General features: G+C 43.5%; 1 protein-coding gene across 28 annotated transcripts in view; it reads right to left on the minus strand.

The window, feature by feature from the left end:
* The window catches only part of CADPS (calcium dependent secretion activator), a 476,275-nt gene that overhangs the window by 63,255 nt on the left and 391,167 nt on the right, over window positions 1-21,853 (minus strand). For 15 of the 28 annotated variants that reach the window (XM_043587832.1, XM_043587835.1, XM_043587852.1 and 12 more), the window contains 5 exons: window positions 19,875-20,030; window positions 15,922-16,069; window positions 9,208-9,222; window positions 8,235-8,309; window positions 7,261-7,344 (listed from right to left, as the gene is read on the minus strand). In XM_043587832.1, coding sequence (XP_043443767.1) covers window positions 7,261-7,344; window positions 8,235-8,309; window positions 9,208-9,222; window positions 15,922-16,069; window positions 19,875-20,030 — 478 coding nt within the window. The remainder of the gene's footprint in view (window positions 1-7,260; window positions 7,345-8,234; window positions 8,310-9,207; window positions 9,223-15,921; window positions 16,070-19,874; window positions 20,031-21,853) is intronic. The other 13 variants (XM_043587838.1, XM_043587837.1, XM_043587844.1 and 10 more) reach the window with 1 other exon arrangement.

Here is a 21,853-nt window from a genome sequence, read left to right on the forward strand (position 1 = left end):
GGTGTAGGCTGAAGGTAAGACTAAGAAGGGGTATTTACTGAGCTGCCACAATGTGCCAGGAGACTGCTCACTATAGTTCTTTTTTTTTTTTTCATTTAAAAATGTTTACTTATTTTTGAGACAGAGAGAGAGGGAGACAGAGCGCAAGTGGGGGAACGGCAGAGAGAGACACACACACAGAATCCGATGCAGGCTCTGGGCTCTGAACTGTCAGCACAGAGCCCAATGGGAAGCTTGAACTCATGACCTGAACCGAAGTCGGATGCTTAACCGACTGAGCCACCCAGGCGCCCCTGCTCATCGTGGTTCTACTCATCTCATCTGCTCCCAGACATAGGCCCTAGCACCCCCACTCAACAGATGAAGCAACTGAGGCTCAACAAATGGCCAGTAACTAGCCCGCATTTCTGTTAGCCTGGGCTTCACAATCCTCCCTCTCCCTCTCACTTTCTGGTGACCGGCGTCCCCCTGCAAGTGGTTTGGAGGTTAGGGCAGCATCTCTGACTTTTAATTTCAGAACAATTATCTCATGTTTGGAGCCCCACGTGTCTTCATTACGTCTTTCTTTCATGGCTGTCAGTTCTGTGACCTCGTCACTCAGCACCTGACGGTCTGAAGAAAATACCATGTCTGTCTTGTGTTCATCTGTCTACCAAAGGATTTAAAGGGGAATGGTTAACTTTGGATGCTTATTTTTTTTCTTCTTCTTCTTCTGAAAAAGCTTCTGAAGGGCTGCTTTGGACAGCAGGGTATGTTAATTGTCAGCTGTGTTTTCAAGGCATGAACTGGAAAGGAGGAGGATGTCCTACTAGGTGATAAAATTATCTGAAATAAACCCCAAAGTGGATGTCAAGTTCTGAGCCACTGGGGAGTGGCTAATGAAAGAAGTCGGTAGAAGGCATGGCAGATCGGTGCTTTAGAGTTCTTGAACACGTCAGAGCATGGTGCTTTTTTGGTCTATGCGAACAAAAACCATTAGACAAAATATGCCTTGCCTTCCGATGGTGGCCCAAAGCTTCAAAATCAGACTACAAACACGACGTCCGCCGGTAACAGTAGCTGGTCTCTTGGGGACCTCTCTTCCCTTCTCCAGCTAAATTAATTTTGATAATGCCCCTTGGCAAACCCTTAGATACCATAACCATGGGCAAGTTGCTTCATGATCAGGCTCCAGACTAGCTGCTCCCTAGCTCTATCCCTATTTTAGTCTGACATTTACCCGAGTCACAATGAACTTCTGGTTCCCACAATGCATGGGACCTTCGCTTCCTCCTCAGTGTCTTTGTGCCCTGCAACAATCCTTCTTCTCTTATTTGCTACACCCATCAGACCTCACCTCAAACGCCATGGCCTCCCAGATGATGTTCGGTTCCTTTAGGCTACCGCCCCACTGCATCAGCTACTTCTGCCTCTCTCTGAAAACTTGCCACGCGTGTGACTTACTTGTTGAGACTGTATCTCCCTAATGAGAATATATACTAAGAGGCATTATCCGTCTTGGTCATTGGTAAGCTCCCAATGCCTCGCAGCAAGTAAGTACTTAACAAACGTGTATTGAATGAAGGACTAATGTGAAACTGAAGATTATCTGGAAAGCACAAAAGAAGCAGGGGGCTTTTGAATGTCTATTCCTTTGGTTTTATTGCAAACCATGTGGCGGGTAAATTACTTACAAAATACTTTTACTGGTAAGGTGTGAAAAAAATAGAGGACTCTTTCCCTTAGAAATGGTATCGGTAAGTAGATTGTTCCTGGGAGAGTCACGAATTGATTCCATTTATGAGTTTCTGTGCTTCTGTGGGGAATAACATTCTGAAGATAATAAAAGAGTAAATCTAAGGTGGAGTCTTAGTAGTTGTATGACTTTGGACAAAAAACTCAACTCTCTCATCTGTAAAATGGGGATAATAATTGTATTAATTGCATAGGGTGATCGTGAGAATCGGATGAGAAAACGCATATAAGTCACTCAGCACACTGCCTGGCACATAATATATGTTCAATAAAGGTCAGATATTACCAACATGGTTGGTGCTTCTGTCCAAGGCAGGTACCTCCACTCTGAAGGGGGGAAGTCAACTGACTTGACTCACATGGATTCAGCATCTGATAATCTAAGGATGTTGCCTTCTGAAGGTAGACCAAGACCTCTCTGTCTACACCATCATCACCAGCCCATAGTATAAAAAGCCATGTCTCCTCTGCTGGGCATTCCCTGAAGCCAGAGCAAAAATGGGACATCGCTGGAGATAACAGTAACAATTACGAACACTCGCCCCATGCTAAAATTTGAACTGCTTCCTGACCAAAATAGTCTGTGCACAGAAGTGAATTCTTTTGATCCAGTTCTGGCTTTTGACCAAAGTGGCAGTCTTGTTCTTTGGCATGACCTCAAGAGCTCTGCACAAAAGCCGTCTACGCTGCTGGGTGATCCGCACGCACTAACACCAGTCCTGGTCTCAGATTCTAGCAGGAAGAAGCATGTCTACTTTGTTTCATTTCTAAGTGACAAACCAATTAAAAGGCTGGCAAATGAAGAGGGAAAAAAGGTGGATGAGGGTAATTTGAGACCTAGGGGATTGTGCATACCGTAGTGTTTGGGCCCCTGACAGCTTTTAATAGGGCTTTACCCTGCCTGACCAGAGTGGCTTCCAGGGTTCCATTGTGACCATCTCAAATGGCTGGCTTGATGGGGGAACCTGGAGTGAATTCTCGGGGCCTTCAGAGGATTTGAGGTAATTATTCTGTCTGCCAGGGGAGAGGGTGTGGGCTCCTCCTACATCATCACCCTTCCTTAAAGGCTCCGGAGGTTAGTGGGAGAGAGCATGCTGGTCGAACTAGAGGACTTAACCTCTCCGAGCCTCCGTTTCATTGTCTGCAGGCAGAAGAGCGTTGTTGGAACGGCAGCGTTCAGAGGATTCAATGAGAAAAATATATTTAAAGCACTTAGCCCTGTGCCAGGCACTTAGCAAGTGCTTAAAGAATAGCGTTGCTCCTGTAGCTATTTTAGACTTTGGAATTCATCTAATAAAACCATCATCATATTATGCCGAGGGGAACTGAAAGCCAAGGTGGGGTCCCATGTTCCAGGTCACACAGCTCCGGGGTGAGGGGCAGGGCTGGGGCCCCAGCCTGGGTCTCCCCTCTCTGGGCTTTTTGCTGTGTCCCACTGGCCTCTCAGGACCACTCGGCACAGCAGAACTCTTCAGGACCTCACCGCGAGGGACCTTCCACTTTGCTCCTTCCATTGAGTCTCCGCCCCCAGCAGGTGCTCAATCTCTAAGTCCTGTCCATGCTACTTCCAAAATATGCTGCAAAAATGCCTCCTGCTTTCCTGCCTCCTGGTCATTGCAATTGCTGCTCTGTCTAGAAGATTCTCCCCTCTCTTCAGCTGTGGCTGGCCCCTCTTGGTTTCAGTCCACGTCTCCTCCTCAGAGACCTTCCGTGACCATCCTAGCTAAAACAACACTACCCCCCACCTCCTCTCTCTCTTTCTCTCCCTTTCTTTCCACTTTGTGGCCTGTATAGCACAACCCCTACCCTATACTTTTTTTTCCCTTTTTTATTGTCTGTCTCTGTTCCTAAATGAAACTCCAAAAGGACAGAGAACATGTGTCCCTTGCTCACTGCTGTGTTCCGGCACCTAGCACAATAGCACTTGGTAAATACATGCTGGGTGAACGAGTGAATGAGAGAATGAAGGAGCCAGTGGATTCCAGAACTAGCATATTTGTTAACACCTGGATAGGCCCAAGGAAAGGATTTTAATTTGTTCGGAGAGGGACCTAGGCACCTGCTTGTCGCCCTCCCTGGCCTCCTAAAAGAACAGCGTGAGGCTACCCACCAGACAAGGACCCTTCCAAGCAGGCAACCCACACAAAAGCACATCTTGCAGTCAGGGGAAATGGGCGGATAGTTGCTAATTGCGACTTCCAACTGGGCTGATCTTTCGAAAGTTCGAAAGGCGCCTGCCTCCAGAAATCCCAGGCTGCTCCTGCTGCTGAGGCTGCGGAGGGAGGAGAGGAGGGGCGCGCCTGGACGCCTCTTGGGCTGGCACGAAGAAGCCACATCTCCTCCTCCCTCCTCCCCCCCCACCCCCCAGCTCCTCTCCAAGAGAGGAAGCAATGCAGATGGAGACGAGAAATAAATATTCCTGCCTGCTCCGTGCCACTGCAGACGTTTTCCAAAATGTCTGGCTTGGACCATGAAACCAAGCCCACCCAGGAAAGGAGGCGCTCAGCGGGAGAAAGAGGGGGAAAGGGTGGCATATTTGTCGATACTTGTCAGCTTTCCGGGGGGCACAGCACATGGCTCAGCCTTGGCAGCCCCGCTGAGGTGGGGACGTGGTAAGTGCACAGTAATACTTGAAAGATTGAATCCGAGATGGGAGCAGTGCTAAGGGAAGCCTTGCCAGGGCGTCGGCACCTTCTCGACGCCTTTGTCCAGGGTCCCGGGACTCACAGCTGGCTCTCTCATCGTTGGTTCCCAGGCTCTTCCCATGACGCCTGCTGCCCCTGCTCAGCTCTTTCCCTTCCCCTCCACTCCACTCTGGCGTGAGTCACACACTGGGCCGCAGGAAGTCTTCAAAGGCCCCTTGAAATTTGGGCAGGAGCTCAGCATCCACGTGTGCAGATGGATATTCCTGCCACTTCTGAGCACAGCTCGTGTTCTCCAACGCTGGAATACCAGCAGGAGATGAGAACAGAGGCTGCAAATGATAAGTGGGTGCTTTTGGCCGTGGGACGGCCAAGTGTGTGGGAGAAGTGTCACTAAGGAAGGGAAGTCACAGGCCCAGCAACAGGCACCCAAGTGTTCTGCAGTTACGGGGACTTCACTAGGCATGCTGCGAGGCTGCAAAATGTCTCCGAAAAGGGAGAGGAGAGCATGAGAATTTCAGCTTGAAAACTCCTCAGAGGATATGCTAGGCCTTCTTTGTGTCTCACCCTCTCGTGAGACTCCCCCTGGTACCCCGTCCTGCACGGCTGCCATGGACCACCTTCCGCTAGTTCTCTGGGTAAGTCAGTCATTAGGGTGGGGCCTAACGGATGGGCTGAGTTCTGCTCCGTGAAGAGCAGAGGGGCTTTCCCGGTTTGCACTGGTTCGAGTCCAGGGCGGTAAAAACACTTGCTCGAAATGAAGACTCAAAGAAAGTGAAAGCTTTTGTGGGTGTCAGGGGAATGTTTTCCAGAAGAATTCTGCCTCTTTCCACCATTTCCATGACTTCACTGAGGGATGAAAGATTATCGAATATTTCCCACTCATCTGCCCATCTGCCTTCCAGTGCTAAGGCAACTGCCAGCTGAATCCCACTCTCTCCAGGAAGTTCTTCAATGGTGGGGGGTGGGGGGGGCGGGGGGGAGCTGGCAGAAGACCTGGATCCCTGTCTCCACTCTGCCCATTGCTGTGTGACCTTAGACAAATTACTTCCCCTCTCTGGGCCTTGTTTTTGTTGTTGCTGTTGTTTGTTTGTTTGTCAAAGGAGTGGCCGGATTGGTTTCCTTTCGGCTGTGACACATTGTAAGTGGTTCTACGGAGTGATATTGGGTAGATTTCCTGTTGTCACCATCCTCTGGCCCGCCCCACCGTTACCACTAGATTCTGGGAACTGGGGCCACCACACTTCTGGGGTTGAGTTCATTCCTTACACGTGGGAAGTTGAGAGCTGCTAAGTAAAATATCCTGGATATGTGGATACATGGATATTATCTAGAATTGTTTTAAATGTCTTCTGTCTACCTGTCCCTTAATTCCCAGAAAATCTAATGCGCGGGAAATACCAATGTAAGGCATATTTAGGAAGAACTTGTGTGCATGGTTGTTTGCACTGTATAATAATCATGTTTTATCATCTTTTATTAAAAGTAGCCTCCATTTGTTGAGAACTTACTTCGTGCTAGGACTCTGCTAGACTCTTCACTTACATTATTATCTCCCCAACAGCTCACCCCAGCAGATGTTATCCACTCCTCACTCCCATACATCATGGTAGTTGGCCATAATTAACACACATATGCCAACACCAAAACCAAAATTATATAATAGCGCCCCTCCCCAAGGCCAAAAGCAAACCCGAAGCACAACTGAGATTCGGAGAGGATGAGACAGCTACTCAAGATCACATAGCTGGTTAATCCTGGCAACAGGATTTGAAGCCAGTTCTGCCAGATCCCAAAGATGATGATGGTATGCTACCTCCTACCCCGTGCTGGGCCTCGTCTTGGCATTCAATGCCTTTCTAGGAGATTCTTCATACATTAATGCTGTTTTAAAGACGCAGGGATAGTAGGTCTTAAATTGATTGCCTTTCTTATGTCAGAGGAAAACAGCTGGCCTCAGAGCGAGCAAAAACCCAGCTATCAGAAACGTCAAGAAAAGATACAGTTGTCATCGCCACCGAGCACAGAAGGTGGGAGAACAAGGCCCCCAAAGCAGCCCCTTTACGGTGACCATCTCCATTGGTCATTGACCTGCAGAGAATGAGGCTGGCTTCCGCCCACAGCCAAACTCACTTCTATGCCCATGCCCGATCCTGGCGCAGAATTAGAGCCCCTCACAATCTGTAAGGACCCAGTCATGTGCTTCAGAGGTTGTAGACTCCAGTGTTCCCAAGCCCAGGCAGGTACACGAATGACCGAAACAGCCAGGTGCTACAGGAAACTGGCAAACGACCGTCTGGTCAATGGGGCCCACGGGGACCAGCAAACCACTGGTCTGAGATGCTCAGAGCTCTTAAGTGTCCCTTTTATAAAGAAAGCCTGGAATATGGACATCTCCGTGAATCCTCCGCGTTGTAAATATAGGCAACTAATTCAGTTAGGAAAAGTGTACCTGACCCAGTGAGGACCAAATAAAATGTATTCGAAAGCTCTGTCTGACCTGTAGGTCTCTATTTGCAACGTTTAAATTTTACAGATGGGCAAGTGGTGACCCAGAAACATTAAGTGATTTCCCTGAGATAACTAACACGGGCTCGGGCCAGCAACTCTCTTTGGGATGTATACATATGGAGACGTATGTGTATGTGTGTGTACATGCATATACATAGCATACATATTGCGCATTCTCAAGTGAAAGAAATGATTTTGGATTACCTGCGGTTATGAAAGGTCCTGCTTATTGTCATGTTATATTGGTAGCTGACCTTAATTCACATGCACACACAAACCAACACCAAAATGACACATTGGCAGCCCTCCCCTAAACCAAAACCCAAACCCACACGAAAACGAAAACCAGGCAAGGAAGAAGCTCTTTACTTACGGTAAATGACAAAAAAGAAGAAAACAAAGTCCCTTCGTCATATCTGGATAATTTTGCCAGTACTCCTTCCAAGATAGTAACGAACTAGTAAAACAGCAAAAAAATAGATATATATATATATTATTTCAAACTCTAACTGTTCACACTAAGGAGCAACATTCCCAACCAGCCAGAGACTAGCAATGACCTCACTTGCTTTTGCGTTCTAAAATATTATTTGATTCCCGCTTTGGGGGAGAGGAATAGATTGCTTTCACAGAGAAATATTTGACTTATCCGGCTTTCTCTTCATTATTATGTGATTGCAAATACAGAGTGTTACAGAAGTACAAAGTGACAAAATATTATTGAGTTGCATACAGCATGCGATAATATTAAATGCACTTTTCAAAATCCAAAACTGCGCAAAGCAGTTTTTACGTTACATATTAGCACTACATTTAATCCAATCTATTTTTATTTGTATTTTATCAGTAATTTGGGGGAAACAGAAGTTTAGCACTGGCAAATATAAATGTCTTCCCATTCAGCATTACTTAGTTAAAATTCTATAATTCATGAGGGTGACTGAAATAGCTTTATCTGACTTTTATGTTTTATTATGACTCTCACTGCATGAGAAACGAGGGAAAAGGGGGTTTTCAGGATGGCAGAATTCCTTATTACCGTTTAACTTTCTGTATTTAAAATCTAACTTTGTCAGCGCTGAAAAACAAAACAAACACTTTTCCTATAACCTAGTCGGGGGACAATTTCTTATTAAGTTAACACACGCCACTTCATCAATTCATCTTCACGCGGCTTGCAATCATCAGAAAAAATCATTCTGACTTGAGCCTGGGTGATGTACGATCTTGTTTCCTGAGAAATACAAGTATCCAGCTGAACTTTTTAACGTGTTACATTTTAATGGGAATGCAGATCTAACAAAGCAATGTTCGCAATGAAACATTTCACCTGAAGCTGAAGGTTACCTTTGCAACCAAGAGTGTTATCATTTCTTTAACAGCTTCTTCAATTAGTTCATCTATTTTTGAATGGTATTGATGCTGAGGAACACAGAAAGACAAATATTAGCATGTTTGGGAGGTGAGGGCATTGCATCCGTCAGTAATTTTTAGACAACACAATTTATAAAGCAAGCCTGGCCCGTAGACCCAGTTCATTTCCATAGTCCCAGACGCAGCCATAAGATTCTGACTCCAGGTCTTTGATGAAGAGAGATCTGAAGCTCTTAAAAAAAATTACCAGCCACATGGCTGCTCACCCAAGGCTTTGGATGGCTTTGATATGTGTAGATACATACACACGATTACAAACAGCACGCATGGAATGGCCTCATGGCCTAGCGGTGTATTGATCTGGAACTTACAAAATAAGATAGCACAATAATTTAATACAGGGGATGAAAAGTTATCTTTGGAAAACTTCCGGGGGATGTGACTCAGAATTTGACCAAGACACTGTGATGGATTTCGCAAAAAATGTTCTAAAACCCTCTGATACTTGGGGTTAACGCCTCAGAGCCCACTGGTTCTCTAGATATTGACTCAGTGTGGAGGCAACGTTGTTTTTTTTGTTTTGTTTTGTTTTTTGTTTGTTTGTTTTTTTTTTTTCTGAGCCCTTGCGACAGCCACTCATTTTCTCCATTCATGGATACAGAGATCCAGGTTTAGAGCCTCTGCTAAGACGCCTGTTAAGTTTTTCAATTTCTCTAACGGCCGCTGTCGATTAAATTTAAATAGTAATGTGAAAACAAACCCCCACACAAACAAAAATCTGCTGTAAATGCCAGGAAAAAAGGAAAAGCGATTTCAACAGAAAATACTGTATGCCAGTTCCTTGACATTTATTAGATCATTTTAGTATCCATTCGAATTATTCCATATTCCTTAATAAAAAATAACAATGCAAAGCACTGCTATTTGGAAAGGAAAATGCACTTACCCACTCTTTAGCAAACTTTCAGAAGGATGATTAATTAGGAATAGAAAAAAAAAAGGAACAGTGCAAATAAAGATTAGGACAAAAGGACACATGAGAAAACGAAAATTAAGCAAACCATTCAAAAAGCTATGAAAACATACAGAAATAATAAGCCACAGGAACGTGGTTTGATATTCTGATAACTGGCAATCAGAATTAATGAAAGTGAGTGAAGGGATATGAATTCAGTTAGTTCATTAAAAGTCACAGGGGAATTTTGTTTGTAATTGGAAGATCTAGATAAAGTCCCAGTGCAAAGTTGGGAAATCATGTAGCCTAAGAAAATGTAGTTCAGTTTCCTCATCTGTAAAAGAACAGATTAATACCACTAACTGGTCGCAACCAATGTGGGGGGTAGAAGGAGAACCAAGTACAAACACTGATCTTGGAAAGAGAATGAAGCAAACCCTGTTTAAAGATATTTACCAGGTCTGTTCTTTTATTTATTATTTATTATTATTATTTAAAAACCATTTCCTGGCAGCTCTGCTCTCAGATTCAGAGATCTATTTTTTTAATGTTTATTTATTTGTGTGTGTGTGTGTGTGTGAGAGAGAGAGAGAGAGAGAGAGAGAGAGAGAGAGAGAGCATGAATGGGGGAGTGGCAGATACAGAGAGGAAGACACAGAATCAGAAACAGGCTCCAGGCTCTGTGCTGATAGCACAGAGTCCGACTCGAGGCTTGAACTCGGGACAGTGAGATCATGACCTGGGCTGAAGTCAGATGCTCAACCGACAGAGCCACCAAGTTGCCCCTCAGAGATCTATTTTGAAGGTCAAGTGAAGGTCTAAGCTGTGAAAACATGTCGTAACTATAATTGCAACTCCAATACTATTTGTTCAATTTCATAAAGTAGAGGCCAAGGGTAGGGTGATATGGTCCTTATTGCTCAACTCTCTCATTTTCATTCCCTTTCAGTTGATTAGAGGAAAAACAATAAAGCAAAAAGGGTCCATGTTGCACAGCCCTGATGAAATCAGGACCCACGCTGGCTCTCCCGCTAGCTTCATGAAGGGATTTACTAGTAAGTGGCATAAACCTGAAGCTGAATGCAAAAAAACTATCTGCAGAATTCTGTGCTAGAAACACAAAGAAAGATGTCAGAGCAAAAGAATTCAGGAATATTGACAGGGCTCCAAATTCATTTTTAGGTCTTGAGATAAGATCCAGTATCACATGCTTACTTTCCTCCTCATGTGACTGTCTCACTCTGCTTGATTTTCTTTGGATTACTATAAATGATCCACGTTGATTAATTATGAGACTTAACTAACTCAGAAAAGCAAGTTGTAGGCAAAATAATACAATCTGAAATATGAAGCGGGGGGGCTTCTAACCCAGCAAAGAACATCACTGAGAATAGAAACGTTCTCTTGGAACACTTGGCTGACATGGTAAGCAGAGACCATTGTAGTCGTTATCCATGTACCGGGAGAGAAACAGGCTCACGGTCTGAGGTGTTAGTAATGCCTTTTTTTTTTCTTGAAAAGCAAATATGCTTTCTCTTCACAGGTGGGGGAACCTCAAACCTTTTCATTCTGGAAGGAGTCCACACTGAAGTATATGGAGACATGGTGGGTGTTTGGAACCTCCTCCCGCCTTCAATTTTTCCATGACAAACTTGCCCTGACCTCCCTGCAGAGAATTCCACTGTCTCTCCCTTTCACTCTGGACAAATACTGTTATCGTTACTCCTGTCTACGTTTCCCCACCCCCGTTATGAAAAGGTTGTTTTGATAAATAAACAAAACTTAGTTTGGGAAAGATAGTCCACCAGGGTCATATCCGCTCTGCTTAACATGCACTAAAGGGCTGGATATCAAAGCAGTCCCCATTTTTAGACAAATAAGTACAAAATGCACGCATTTCTTTTTACCAAATTCTCCCCAAACTTATTGATTAACCAGCTTTTCCAGGGCAATAGTGAGCACTTCATTCTGCTCTTTTTGGGGAGATTATCTGTTCCACGCAGATGTGAAGCTCCGTGAAGGGGAATAAATACCACTGGGGCATCTTTTAATTACCATCCCCACAATAAGATTATCTTGCCACAAAGTCTCTTGAAGTCTGCATCCCAATATGGGTACAAAGGGATCCTTCCTATTTTTGCATTTTCCAGTTCCCTCTCCTGGCATCATTGGATTGGCTTTACCCTAGTCATAATAATAATGATAATACCCATAAGTTATATTCTGGGGCACTAGATCATGATAATACCAAGGGAACCACTAATCTTCAATGGTATGGAAAGTTTGGAGTTCACTTCTGCTTCTGATGAGCTAGGCTGCTGCAAATTCACAATCACTTTGTAAAAATCATTCCACTTGACTTCCTGTACTGCACATTTTGCCTTGTCATGGAACAGATTGTGTGTATGTTGTCTTTCTGTTAAGACCATCTGACCTTGGAAATGAGATGAAAACACACTAGACCAAGTGAGAAACTATTTAATACACAATTTCCTTTCTACTGGTGCTTTGAAAATTTTAATGAAAAAATAAATATTTAAGATGGAAAAGTATGGTTAACAAATGCTTCAACAGCTGTTTTTAGATGAGACTTTACCCTGGTGATGAAATTAAGGAAGTGATCTTAAAATTGGAGGACACTGTATCACCTGGCCAAGTCACTAGTCTAAAACACTTTGAGGGAGTTGGAATCCAGGTGGAAGCAGGGATTATAACTAGATCTGGAATGTGAGCTTAATATCCCAAACTCACAAAGCGAAAACTACACAAAAACATTGAACTTTCTGTCTGTTCTCCCAACTTCCAGTCATCTTTGGCCAATCTCATTTTTATAATTCCGGTGACTTTGGAGATGAATATCCCAATCCTGCAAAGTGAGAAAAATTAAGGAGAGGCTTTTTGCATGAGAGTTCCGATTGAAGTTCTACTCAAGGTCACAGCCAGCAAGGTCCCTCAGAGGAAGTATAGATATACTGAAAATGGTATCTGGCTTCGTTCAGACTATTCTCGGTCATTTGGTATCCTAAGGTCAGCAGAGCCCTCTAGTCCCATGAGCTGGTCACTTAGGTGTCTCTGATTCAATTATACTAAGGAGAAATGGCATAGCAGGTCTCTCTAGAATAGTCTGGGAAACTGAGTCTTAGGATAAGAGCCAGAGAATAGAATGCAGTATTGGATGAGCCCTTAATAAAGATCATTTGGTCTTGGAGGGGGATGTGGGGGTTCAGAAAAAATAGGAAGTGTTAACCAGCCTCAGTTATTGTTTTCATAAAAAAAGAATGTTGAATTGTTTGAAAGGGATACATGATGTGTTTTCTACTTTATCAAATAGAATACTATCCTGGAAGAAGTAGGTACTGCTGTTTAACCTCAAAAATGTTACTATTTGAGCATATCCCAGACAACGTTCTAATCTGACATCCAGAAATTAGGGAGCTTTATCCTCAGCTTTTACGAGCTACATATCTCTCAAAGGCTGTGGGTTGCATGCTATATCTTTCATTTGATAAATGATGACAGTTAAGTTGTAACAGTAAGGGACTTGATCAAGGTCACAGAGTTTGGCAGCTAACGTATAGCACCCATAAGATGTACTTATGAAGCCACTGGACAACTTGTTCTTCAAGAAAACCAAGACTCCAAGGTTAAGCCAAGGTCATTTTACTGTAGCACAGAAGTGATTAGTGGTAATGGTAAGAACAGGATCCCCTTGTGACAAAACCTACTTGCTGTTTTTTATCATATATCTCCAACTGGGGCCTACGGTTAGACCTAACAAGGTCATCATGCCCCCTGAAAGGTGAAATTGTGTGAAAGTATTTTTTCCCCTGGGAATTGGTTCCATAAATTTCATCAAATTTTCAGTGGAGCCTGTGACAACCCCTGCCCTCCAACATACACTACTGTCCCCAAGCCCCAGTTCAAAAAAAAAAAAAAAAAAAAGGAGATAAGCTCAGAGTGACTTGGCTTATTTGGAAGGATTACTTAGCATCTGGCCAGGTATGTGGAGTTCTTTACATGTGGCCACAACTGAGTTGATCTGAAGTCATTAAGAGCTGCTGAGGGAAAAGGAGGCCAATCTAGTGCAACAACCCTTCTCATCCTGGAATGGTGTCATCCTTGTGAAACTCAGTTGAAATGGACATCTCAGGAAGCTCCAAGGGGAAAGAGATAAATAGGACTCCATCAAACTTAAAACAAAACAAAACAAAAACAAAACTACTGTGTTTTAAAGGATACTACCAAGAATGTGAAAAAGGCAATTGGCAGAACCAGAGAAAAGAGTTGCAAATCCTATGTATGATAATGGTCTAGCGTCCACAATACATAAAGAACTCTAACAACTAAACAATAAAAAGAATTTAATTTTTTAAATGGGCAAAGGATTTGAATAGATATTTCTTCAAAGGAGATACACAAACGGTCAGTAGGCACATAAAAGTATGACCAACATCACTGCAAATCAAAACCACAGTGAGATACCACTGCACACACACTAGGATGGCTATAATAAGACAGACCACATGACCCAGGAATCTCAATTCTAGGTAGATATTCAAGACAATTGAAATCATAGGTCCACACGAAAACTTGTACATTGAATGTTCATGGCAGTGTTACTCGTAGTAGCTAAAAAGTAGAAACAACTCAAAAGTCTATCAACTGATGAATTGGTAAATATGATGTGGCATAACCAAGTAATAAAACATTATTCAGTATAAAAAGGAACAAAGTGCTGATGCCTGCAACAACATGAGTCTTGAAAATTCAATGTCCTATGAAAGAAACCAGTCACAAAAGGCCACAAGAGATTCCATTTATATGAAATGCTCAGAATAGGCAATTCTTAGAGACAGAAAGTAGAGTGGTGGTTACCCAGGGCTGGGGAGGGAGGGTTGGGCAACTATTATTAATAAGTCAGGTGTCTTTTTAGGGTGAAGGAAGAGTCCTAAAACTGATAGTTGTTATGGTTGCATAGCTTTGTGAATTGAATTGTATACTTTAAAAGGCTGAAATGTATGGCATGTGAATTACATCTCAATTTTCAGAAAAGGAGCTCAAGGGGAGAAAAATTCATGAGGGACAGAATTTTGGAAAGTTTGAACTCAAAGGGATCTGAATGAACATGAAAAATCACCAAAAGCAGGGTTTTTCAAGTGGGATCCGTGAAGCCTAAGAGAATTCAGGTGGGCAGCAAAGAAATGCAGAGGTGGAAAGGAACCTGGTAGTTTGAGCATGAGGACCTCTTCTTTGACCCCCTGCCCTCTGCTTTATCCAGAGCAGCTCTAATCTTATTTGTTTCACATGGTGGCCTTTTTGGTAAGGTTTGAAGAACCGATTCTGCAGCTCAAAATAGCCTGAAATAAATTAGAATAGGGCCATCATTTTACAGATGAGAAAACTGAAGTTCAGACAAGCTGAGTGACTTAACGAGCCTAACCCAAGCCTTCCTCAGGAGGCTGTCCTTCATGTGTGGCCCCTAATCTTAACTCCTTCTTGGATCCAAGCCTCCAGACCAACGATTCTCAAACTGTGGTCTCCAGACCAGCCAGCAGCATCAGCATCACTGGGGAATTGGTTAGAAATGCAAGTTCTTGGGTCACACCCCAGACCTACCAGAAACTCTTGGGGTGAGACCCAACCATCTGGGTTTTAAGAAGCTCTCTCAATGAGTCTGATGCCCACTGAAATTTTGAGAACCACTGCATTTGCCCCCAGTGCCTAGAACACAACCCCCAAGGAAATGTCCCTCAAAAGGAAGTCAGTTGGGAGCAAAAGTTAACAGGGGTGGCTAAGGAAGCTGATTTGTAGGGAAAGAAGGTTGGAGATGATTTTGCCAGGAAGAGAATATCACCAACCCACGTTTAAAAATGGAAGGTGCCGAAAGAGAAAATAAATAACGAATAAGGAGCAAATATAATTTAGTAAGAATTCTGAGCATGTAAGGCTGGTATCGAAAGATCTGATTTAGGAGCAATTTATGCCAATTGGCAACAACATGAGAGTTGCCAGAAATGTTTCTGAATTAATTCTAAATTGGTATATGAATATCTAGCTGGCTTGAGGCCATCGGAGAAAAATGATCATGATAGTCTTTAATCAAGCCCAAGTTGCTGCTTCTTTCTCCTTTACATTTTAAATACCACTTTGGAATTGGAAACTTAGCAAGGACTAACCTTTTGGTCACAATCAGCTCAATCTAAGGAAACTGGAAAGTCTTTCATTTCTTAAAAATTCAGAACCTGCTGGCTGGGGTTGGGGTAGCAGGGTGAAATAACATTATATATCCTGGAAGTTGCTTGATGCAAGGAAGCGAGCTCTCCTGCTGACCAGATGTTCCAAGTGATAAAATGCACTTCAAATGTGAAAATGACTTACACTCTGGCAAACAGATCTATTGGAGATACCAGCTTAATAAATAAGGTCATCCCACATCATGTGACTTAAAGGAACTTTACGGCCACTCCAACTCCAGCCAAGAATCACTTCCAAGTGACTGGCATTCTTATTAGCACGTGCCTTAGAAATTGACTTAACAAACAGATACCACACATTCATCTGTAGCTTAATCCGCAAATGTTAGAGAATATTTCTGAAACTAGCACACTGGTATAGATGGAAGGAATTTGTGAAGTTTTCTTTTACATGATCAATGGAGGGGGGAAAATGTGTATTTTTTTTTTTTTTTTTTTTTTTTTTTTTTACCTCTTGGCCCATTTCCATGCTGCAAAGTTTTGTTGATTGAGCTTTGGCATCAACCATAACATTAAACATGGTGCATATTGACTGTGGGACTCGAAAATCTGTTGATCGACTGGTTTTTTGCAGCTTAACTTCAAATGCAATCCTGGTTCTATTAAAACAAAGTAGGAAAAGACCAATTCAGCATTTGTGGCGGCAGGTGGAGGAGACATTTTCTGAGAGGTCAGTGAAAAAGAAAATTGAAGGCTGTAATCAGTTTCAATCGACAATGACTTCACATGTGTTCTTTTAAAAATGACTTTCCCAACTAAGGAAGGCCTATTCACGCAGACAGCCACGTAAACCCTTCCTTTCTCGGCAGAACACGGAACACCTGTAGCTCAGGGTATTTCTGTCTATAGTTTACATGCTATGGAGAACCCTAATTGCAGGAGAATGAATGAATGAACAAAAACCCAATTATAGCATTATAGCATATGTAACTTCTCTCACATTGGCAACTGCCTACCTTGAATCACTTCATTAAAAAAACAAAAAACAAAAAAGCAGCTTCTAATCTTCAAAATCTCATGGTGGGGGAAAAATCTTAAATGACATTTGGTGTTTTTTTTTTTCTTTTGGTTTTGAAAGAGACCGAAGTAAAAAAAAAATCCAATTATTACATAGCTTTAAGGACTAAAAAAATAAGATGGGTAACTTTGGGGAGGAAAGTTCAATTAGAAGGAGTGATATCAGGGGACTTTCAGTATATTTGTTTGCAATGTCTATTATTCTGCAGTATGAGTATATATTTTTTACAAGTGAAAATGGCATAATATACTTACCAATTCAATAATTGTGTAATGGTAAAAGCTTAGAGTGACATAATTTTGACATAGGTCAAATTCTGATCCCAGCAATGTGCTTACTGCTCACAGGAAAAACCTAGTCTGCCGTGGCCAGCTGGTAATACAGGTGTGAGATTTAATCCTTGGTATCAGCATTGTAAAGGGGACCAGTTATATTGTAAAAGGTTTTAGAGAAGTGGGTCACATCATCACACGTCTTGAAAGAAAAGCGCCTGGCTAGTAAGTGGTTTTATTAAAGCTCCTTTCGTCCAATGTGTCTTTTCAGTATTGTTCACGGTCAGGTTCTGGAGATCATGCAGCCACCAGGAAAGCATTGCTTTAGGAGGTATTTGTAGCAGTTTTCTAACAGTGCATAGGAGGACCACACAGCTAGTTAGCTCGGGAAAGGATGCCAGCTTGCTAACACACCCTGAGTGCATGCAGGGAAGCCAAGTATAATTTCTAAGGTTGGAAGCCTAGTTCTTAAGAAAAAAAAACTTAAAAAAAAAAAAACCTTAAAACACTCCTATATATTATATGATCATGTTAAAGATAAATGTATCTTGGCTCCTAAAGGCTCGGTGCACTGAAGTAGCTTTCTAATCATGATGATCATTTTAAGCTACGCTGAAAATACATCCTTTTCTGGTTTTGTGAAAAGGATGTCTGATGGGGACTGAGCTGGACAGGTCCCTGTGCTGATCTGAGGCCTGCATGCCAGTTCCGGCCCAATTTGAGAAGGGGAAGTGCTAAATCGCTCCCTTACAAGGAAGTCACCGGTTTCTGTTTCCACAGGAGAACTGTGCACGGCCCTGGGAGGGTGGGGCTGTGCAAAGGGGGAAGCCAGAGGCAAAGTTAATATGACTTACGGGGCTCCATAGAGCAACGTGCCAGGGACGGTGCAGTCACTGAATCTACATGACTCTCCTTGAGGGCAGGGTTAGGGGGCAATGTGTTGGTGAAATACGGTATCTGATATAGACTAGACTGCAGGCTCTGTCACGCCCATCGAATGAATGATTTAAACTTCTTAGAAACTTGGAAATGAAGAGCGCCTGATTGAAACTTTTGGATGTCGCATATTTGCATCTATGAAATCATGTCCTTATGTTGATGTCCTTCTAGAACGAGGGCCATCGATTCTGTCCCAAAGAGGAAAGAAAGCCAAAGATCTAGGCTCTACTCATGTAGATTCTATGTCTTCAAATATCCAAGGACTTTTTCGTATTTTACCCTCTGCATCTGGAGGTTGGGGGGTGATATTTGCACTTGTATTTGCAGTTGTCTGCTTTTGTCTGGGGCCTTAATTGAAAGGGACATCCAGAAATTTAAGCATCCATCGCTGATGTGCAGGTGCAGTTGACTAACTTTGTTAATGAAAGGTTACTTCACAGCTATGTACCAAACATGATGCTGGGACCTGGAGGGCCAGGAGCTCAGAGAGAATCAGATAGACTCCCTGCCTGTGAGCGCTCCACACTCCTTGGGGTGGCTGTTCCCCAGAGATTTGCAGTAAGGGAGTCACTGTCTATCTTTCACATCCACATGTCTTCCTGTGGTCTCCCTACCCTACTCCAAAGACTGGCTTCTCAGAAGGGCACGCACATCTTTCTGTACAATCGTGTGCACAGACCGGACGCGGGTAAGTGTTCATTCTAATGTGCCGTAGCCCTGAGTACAGATCAGGAGAGAATTTTTCACCACAGGGGAACTGCCCCACAAGAAGGTTTTGGCGGAATGCTTTGGCCACACGAAAGGAGTTGCTCTTCCTAAAACCGATTGAGGCCATGTAGGAAATGGCAGAATTTGAAATTCTCAGGAAATGTTTTGACTTTGGGTTTGAACAGTAGGTCTGCCTTTGGTTCTAAGAGTGCTAAGACAAGAATAAAACACAAAATGTGGGTCGCCAGGACTGTAAGCTTCCAGAAGTGCCATCAAACACCTGCCCAGACTCCCCACAGCATGTGGCTCCTTTTCTCATTCTTGCTGAGATGCTCACGTGCCTAGAACCGTGCTGTTCTTTTGCCCTTGTGGTTCCCAGTTTTGATGCTATTACTTCTCTTTTTTTCCTCCAAGATATAAAACTCAGATCACTCCCAGACAAACCCAGCCCCCGTCACCCACAACTGATCCATCAGCCAAACGACACAACATCTGGAGATCTGGAGTGGCCTAGGCTGCTTGTGGTCTCTCCTTTTTGTTTTGAATGGAGGAAGAATAATGGAACAATTATGAACTGGAAAAGGAACTTGGATGTGTGTCTGGGGACAGACAGGGTGATGATAACGATGCTAAACCAGAGGAATTTCATCTCTGTGTCTGATACACAGATATAGATACTCCAGGAGGGATGGGCTGTGGTGTCTTATTCTTCGATGGTATGCCAAGAATGTAGCACGGTGCCTGGCAGATAGGAGGAGCTAAACAATTTTTGCGGAATGGATGCATATTGTTCTCGTTTTCTTCTCTTCACTTTCTCAGAACATTCTACCTGGGAGCTTCAAGTGCTGCATGCTCACCGCAATCCTATATGCCGCAGCGACAAAACAGGCAATTTGTAGGAAATCAAAATGGCCCCTGATGGATATCTAGTTAGATTTGGGGCAGGACAACTAAGAGTTGGCACACAGTAAGTGCTCAGTTCATGTATATAGACCGAATGATGTCGCTGAGGTCTTGCTGACGTTTCTTAAAAGGCATTTGATTCCCACTACCTGTACTGGATATGGCAGCTCCAGAATGACGTGTACTTGTCTTTATTTCATCTAGTTGTCCCCTCCCACATACACTTGTACCTTTAACAAATATTTATTAAGTAAATACTTTGTGTCAGATGCCGCTAGATACCAGGGATACAGAGCAGAATAAGAAAACACATGGATCCTTCCCTCAGGGAGCTAAGTGAAGAAACTGGCTGCCATATTGTGTTGGGTTTAGGACAGATGGGTTTGGGGCGGGTGAACAGGAGCTAGACTTGGGTGGCCACCACTCTGGCTGACTTTGACGAGCAATCGCCTTCTCCCCTCAAAAATCCAAATTGCGGCCAATCGAATGAGTGGCCGCCTACCATTGCCTGAGTCAGAGGATAGTGGAGAGGGCATGCAGAGCCTGTCCAGCCACTAGGCTTACCTTTTGACACAAGATTCAATCATGTCACTTGCCATCAGCTTCAGCCGTTGTTCTAGGTGCTTTCCAAACTCTTCTTCGGGCCAGTGCAAGTCCCGAATGAAGGTCTGAAGGGCATCGAGTTTCCAGAACAGATCTTCTGAAGTGCCTGATCCATTACTGGCAGGATAAAAATTAGAAAACAACAGTCACCCACTGGCCTTGGGTTCTGGAAAAGCTGACACAAAGACGACTAGGCGCTAGAAGGCTTAAGGCAAACAGTGGCTTCAACATACAAAACGACGCATGTTGGCGGTGGAGGTGGGGGCAATCTCCACCGGCAGATTTTGAGTTTTACCATACATGACTTAGTCTGCTTTGTTCGGCCAATCATTCCAGACCAGTGAGAAGTCTGAGGAAAGGTGTTGCCCCACCATGACCAGGAGAACGGTGTATGGTAAAAATCAGCCTTCTTTTAATAACCACATTAACACATGTGATGATTTAGATGAAGGCCACGAACCAGAGGGAGAAGTAAGTCTCAACAGATAATAACTACATGGCAACATGCAGTTATTAAAATTCAGGGTTTCATGCATTTCCCCAGCTCCCCTCCAGAGCGGAGGTCTCTTGGAGATTGCACAAGACTTTCAGTTTTAAAAGGACAGTGCTAACAAAGTGGTGAGCGAGGACCTGCTTTCTCTTTTGAAGAGCTGGAAAGAAACTGGGGTGACTCAAATCAAGACGAGTACACCTGGATACCTTGAGTCCAAGATTCTTGTTCAGTTTGGCTATTATTCCAATTATCATCGACCAGCCTGTTGCATAGACAGCCCCAGGACGAGGTGAGGTGTTGTGGGGGGAGGGGGCGATGAGCGGACACGGGATATTGGCAAAGCTTTAGGGCTCAAGACCTGAGCTCTTTTACCGTTGCACCACCTTACCCAGTCTCCTGTACAGATGGAGAAATTGGTCTTGATTCCTTTCTGTACAATGACGTGTAAGAAACTTTTACCTGGGGCATCCACGGAAAGCCTGTGTATGGGAAATGCTCCGCCTCTCACCCTCTTGCCCTTCTCTGGCTGGCTTTCTCTTTGGTAACAGTCCCGTTTGGAGCTCTGAGGGGTGGCCACCCACCCCCCCTTCCTCGCATACCACTAATGCTAACACGGTAATTTATAAAATGTCCAACACACCATGCATTACCACTTGTTCTGACATCGTCTATAGAAACAGATGAGAGTGGGTGTTTCTATTGTGACAGATGCCAGCTGCATTGAATTAATGCTTCAGAGAGAAATATAGCTAGTGCATAAACGCATACACAGCTACTGTGGGGTGGGGAGGGGGCAAACTCCCAACATGCCAAGAGGGAGCCTACGGCCTGGACCAACAGGGTAATGTTTCCAAGGACAGACCAGTCTGAGGTCAGTATGTACATGTATCTGACACGAAGGAGCAGGTAACATGGAAACACGTCCTTAAAAATGAAAGGTGGCAAAGGAGGAAACCGGAATTATGAAAAGATATAGAATCAGGCATTTCCTGGTGAGCGATTGAGGATCTACGCCTTCTACTCAGATACTGCCGTAAGCACTGTTCAAAAGTGGGGGAATGCATTGTTTCTCCGTGAAAGTTCAGCCTTCCCCCTGCCCCATCCTATGCTTGGGAAAAAGAAACCCCAACTTGGTCTAGTCTAAACCCCGTTTTGGAACTGCATGGTTGTATGTTTTAAATCATTAAGTACATATGAATGCAATAATTGGTATTTATTACAACAACATTTTGACACCCATCTGGTTTCAGAGTTTCAAAAAATTCTTCTGGGTTTTTTTTTTCTTTGAAGAGCTTATTATTAAGTTTTGACATGAGGAAAAGAATATTTTCTTTTTATTTTTAAGATAAACTGTTAATGTTAAGGCAATAGCACCAAGATTATTTTGATTGCTGAGCAGTTACCAAAATGTGTTCCCACTCATGCCTTAATTAATTGAATGGAGACC

Source organism: Prionailurus bengalensis, chromosome A2 (genome assembly GCF_016509475.1).
Source record: "Prionailurus bengalensis isolate Pbe53 chromosome A2, Fcat_Pben_1.1_paternal_pri, whole genome shotgun sequence".
Lineage (NCBI taxonomy): Eukaryota > Metazoa > Chordata > Mammalia > Carnivora > Felidae > Prionailurus > Prionailurus bengalensis.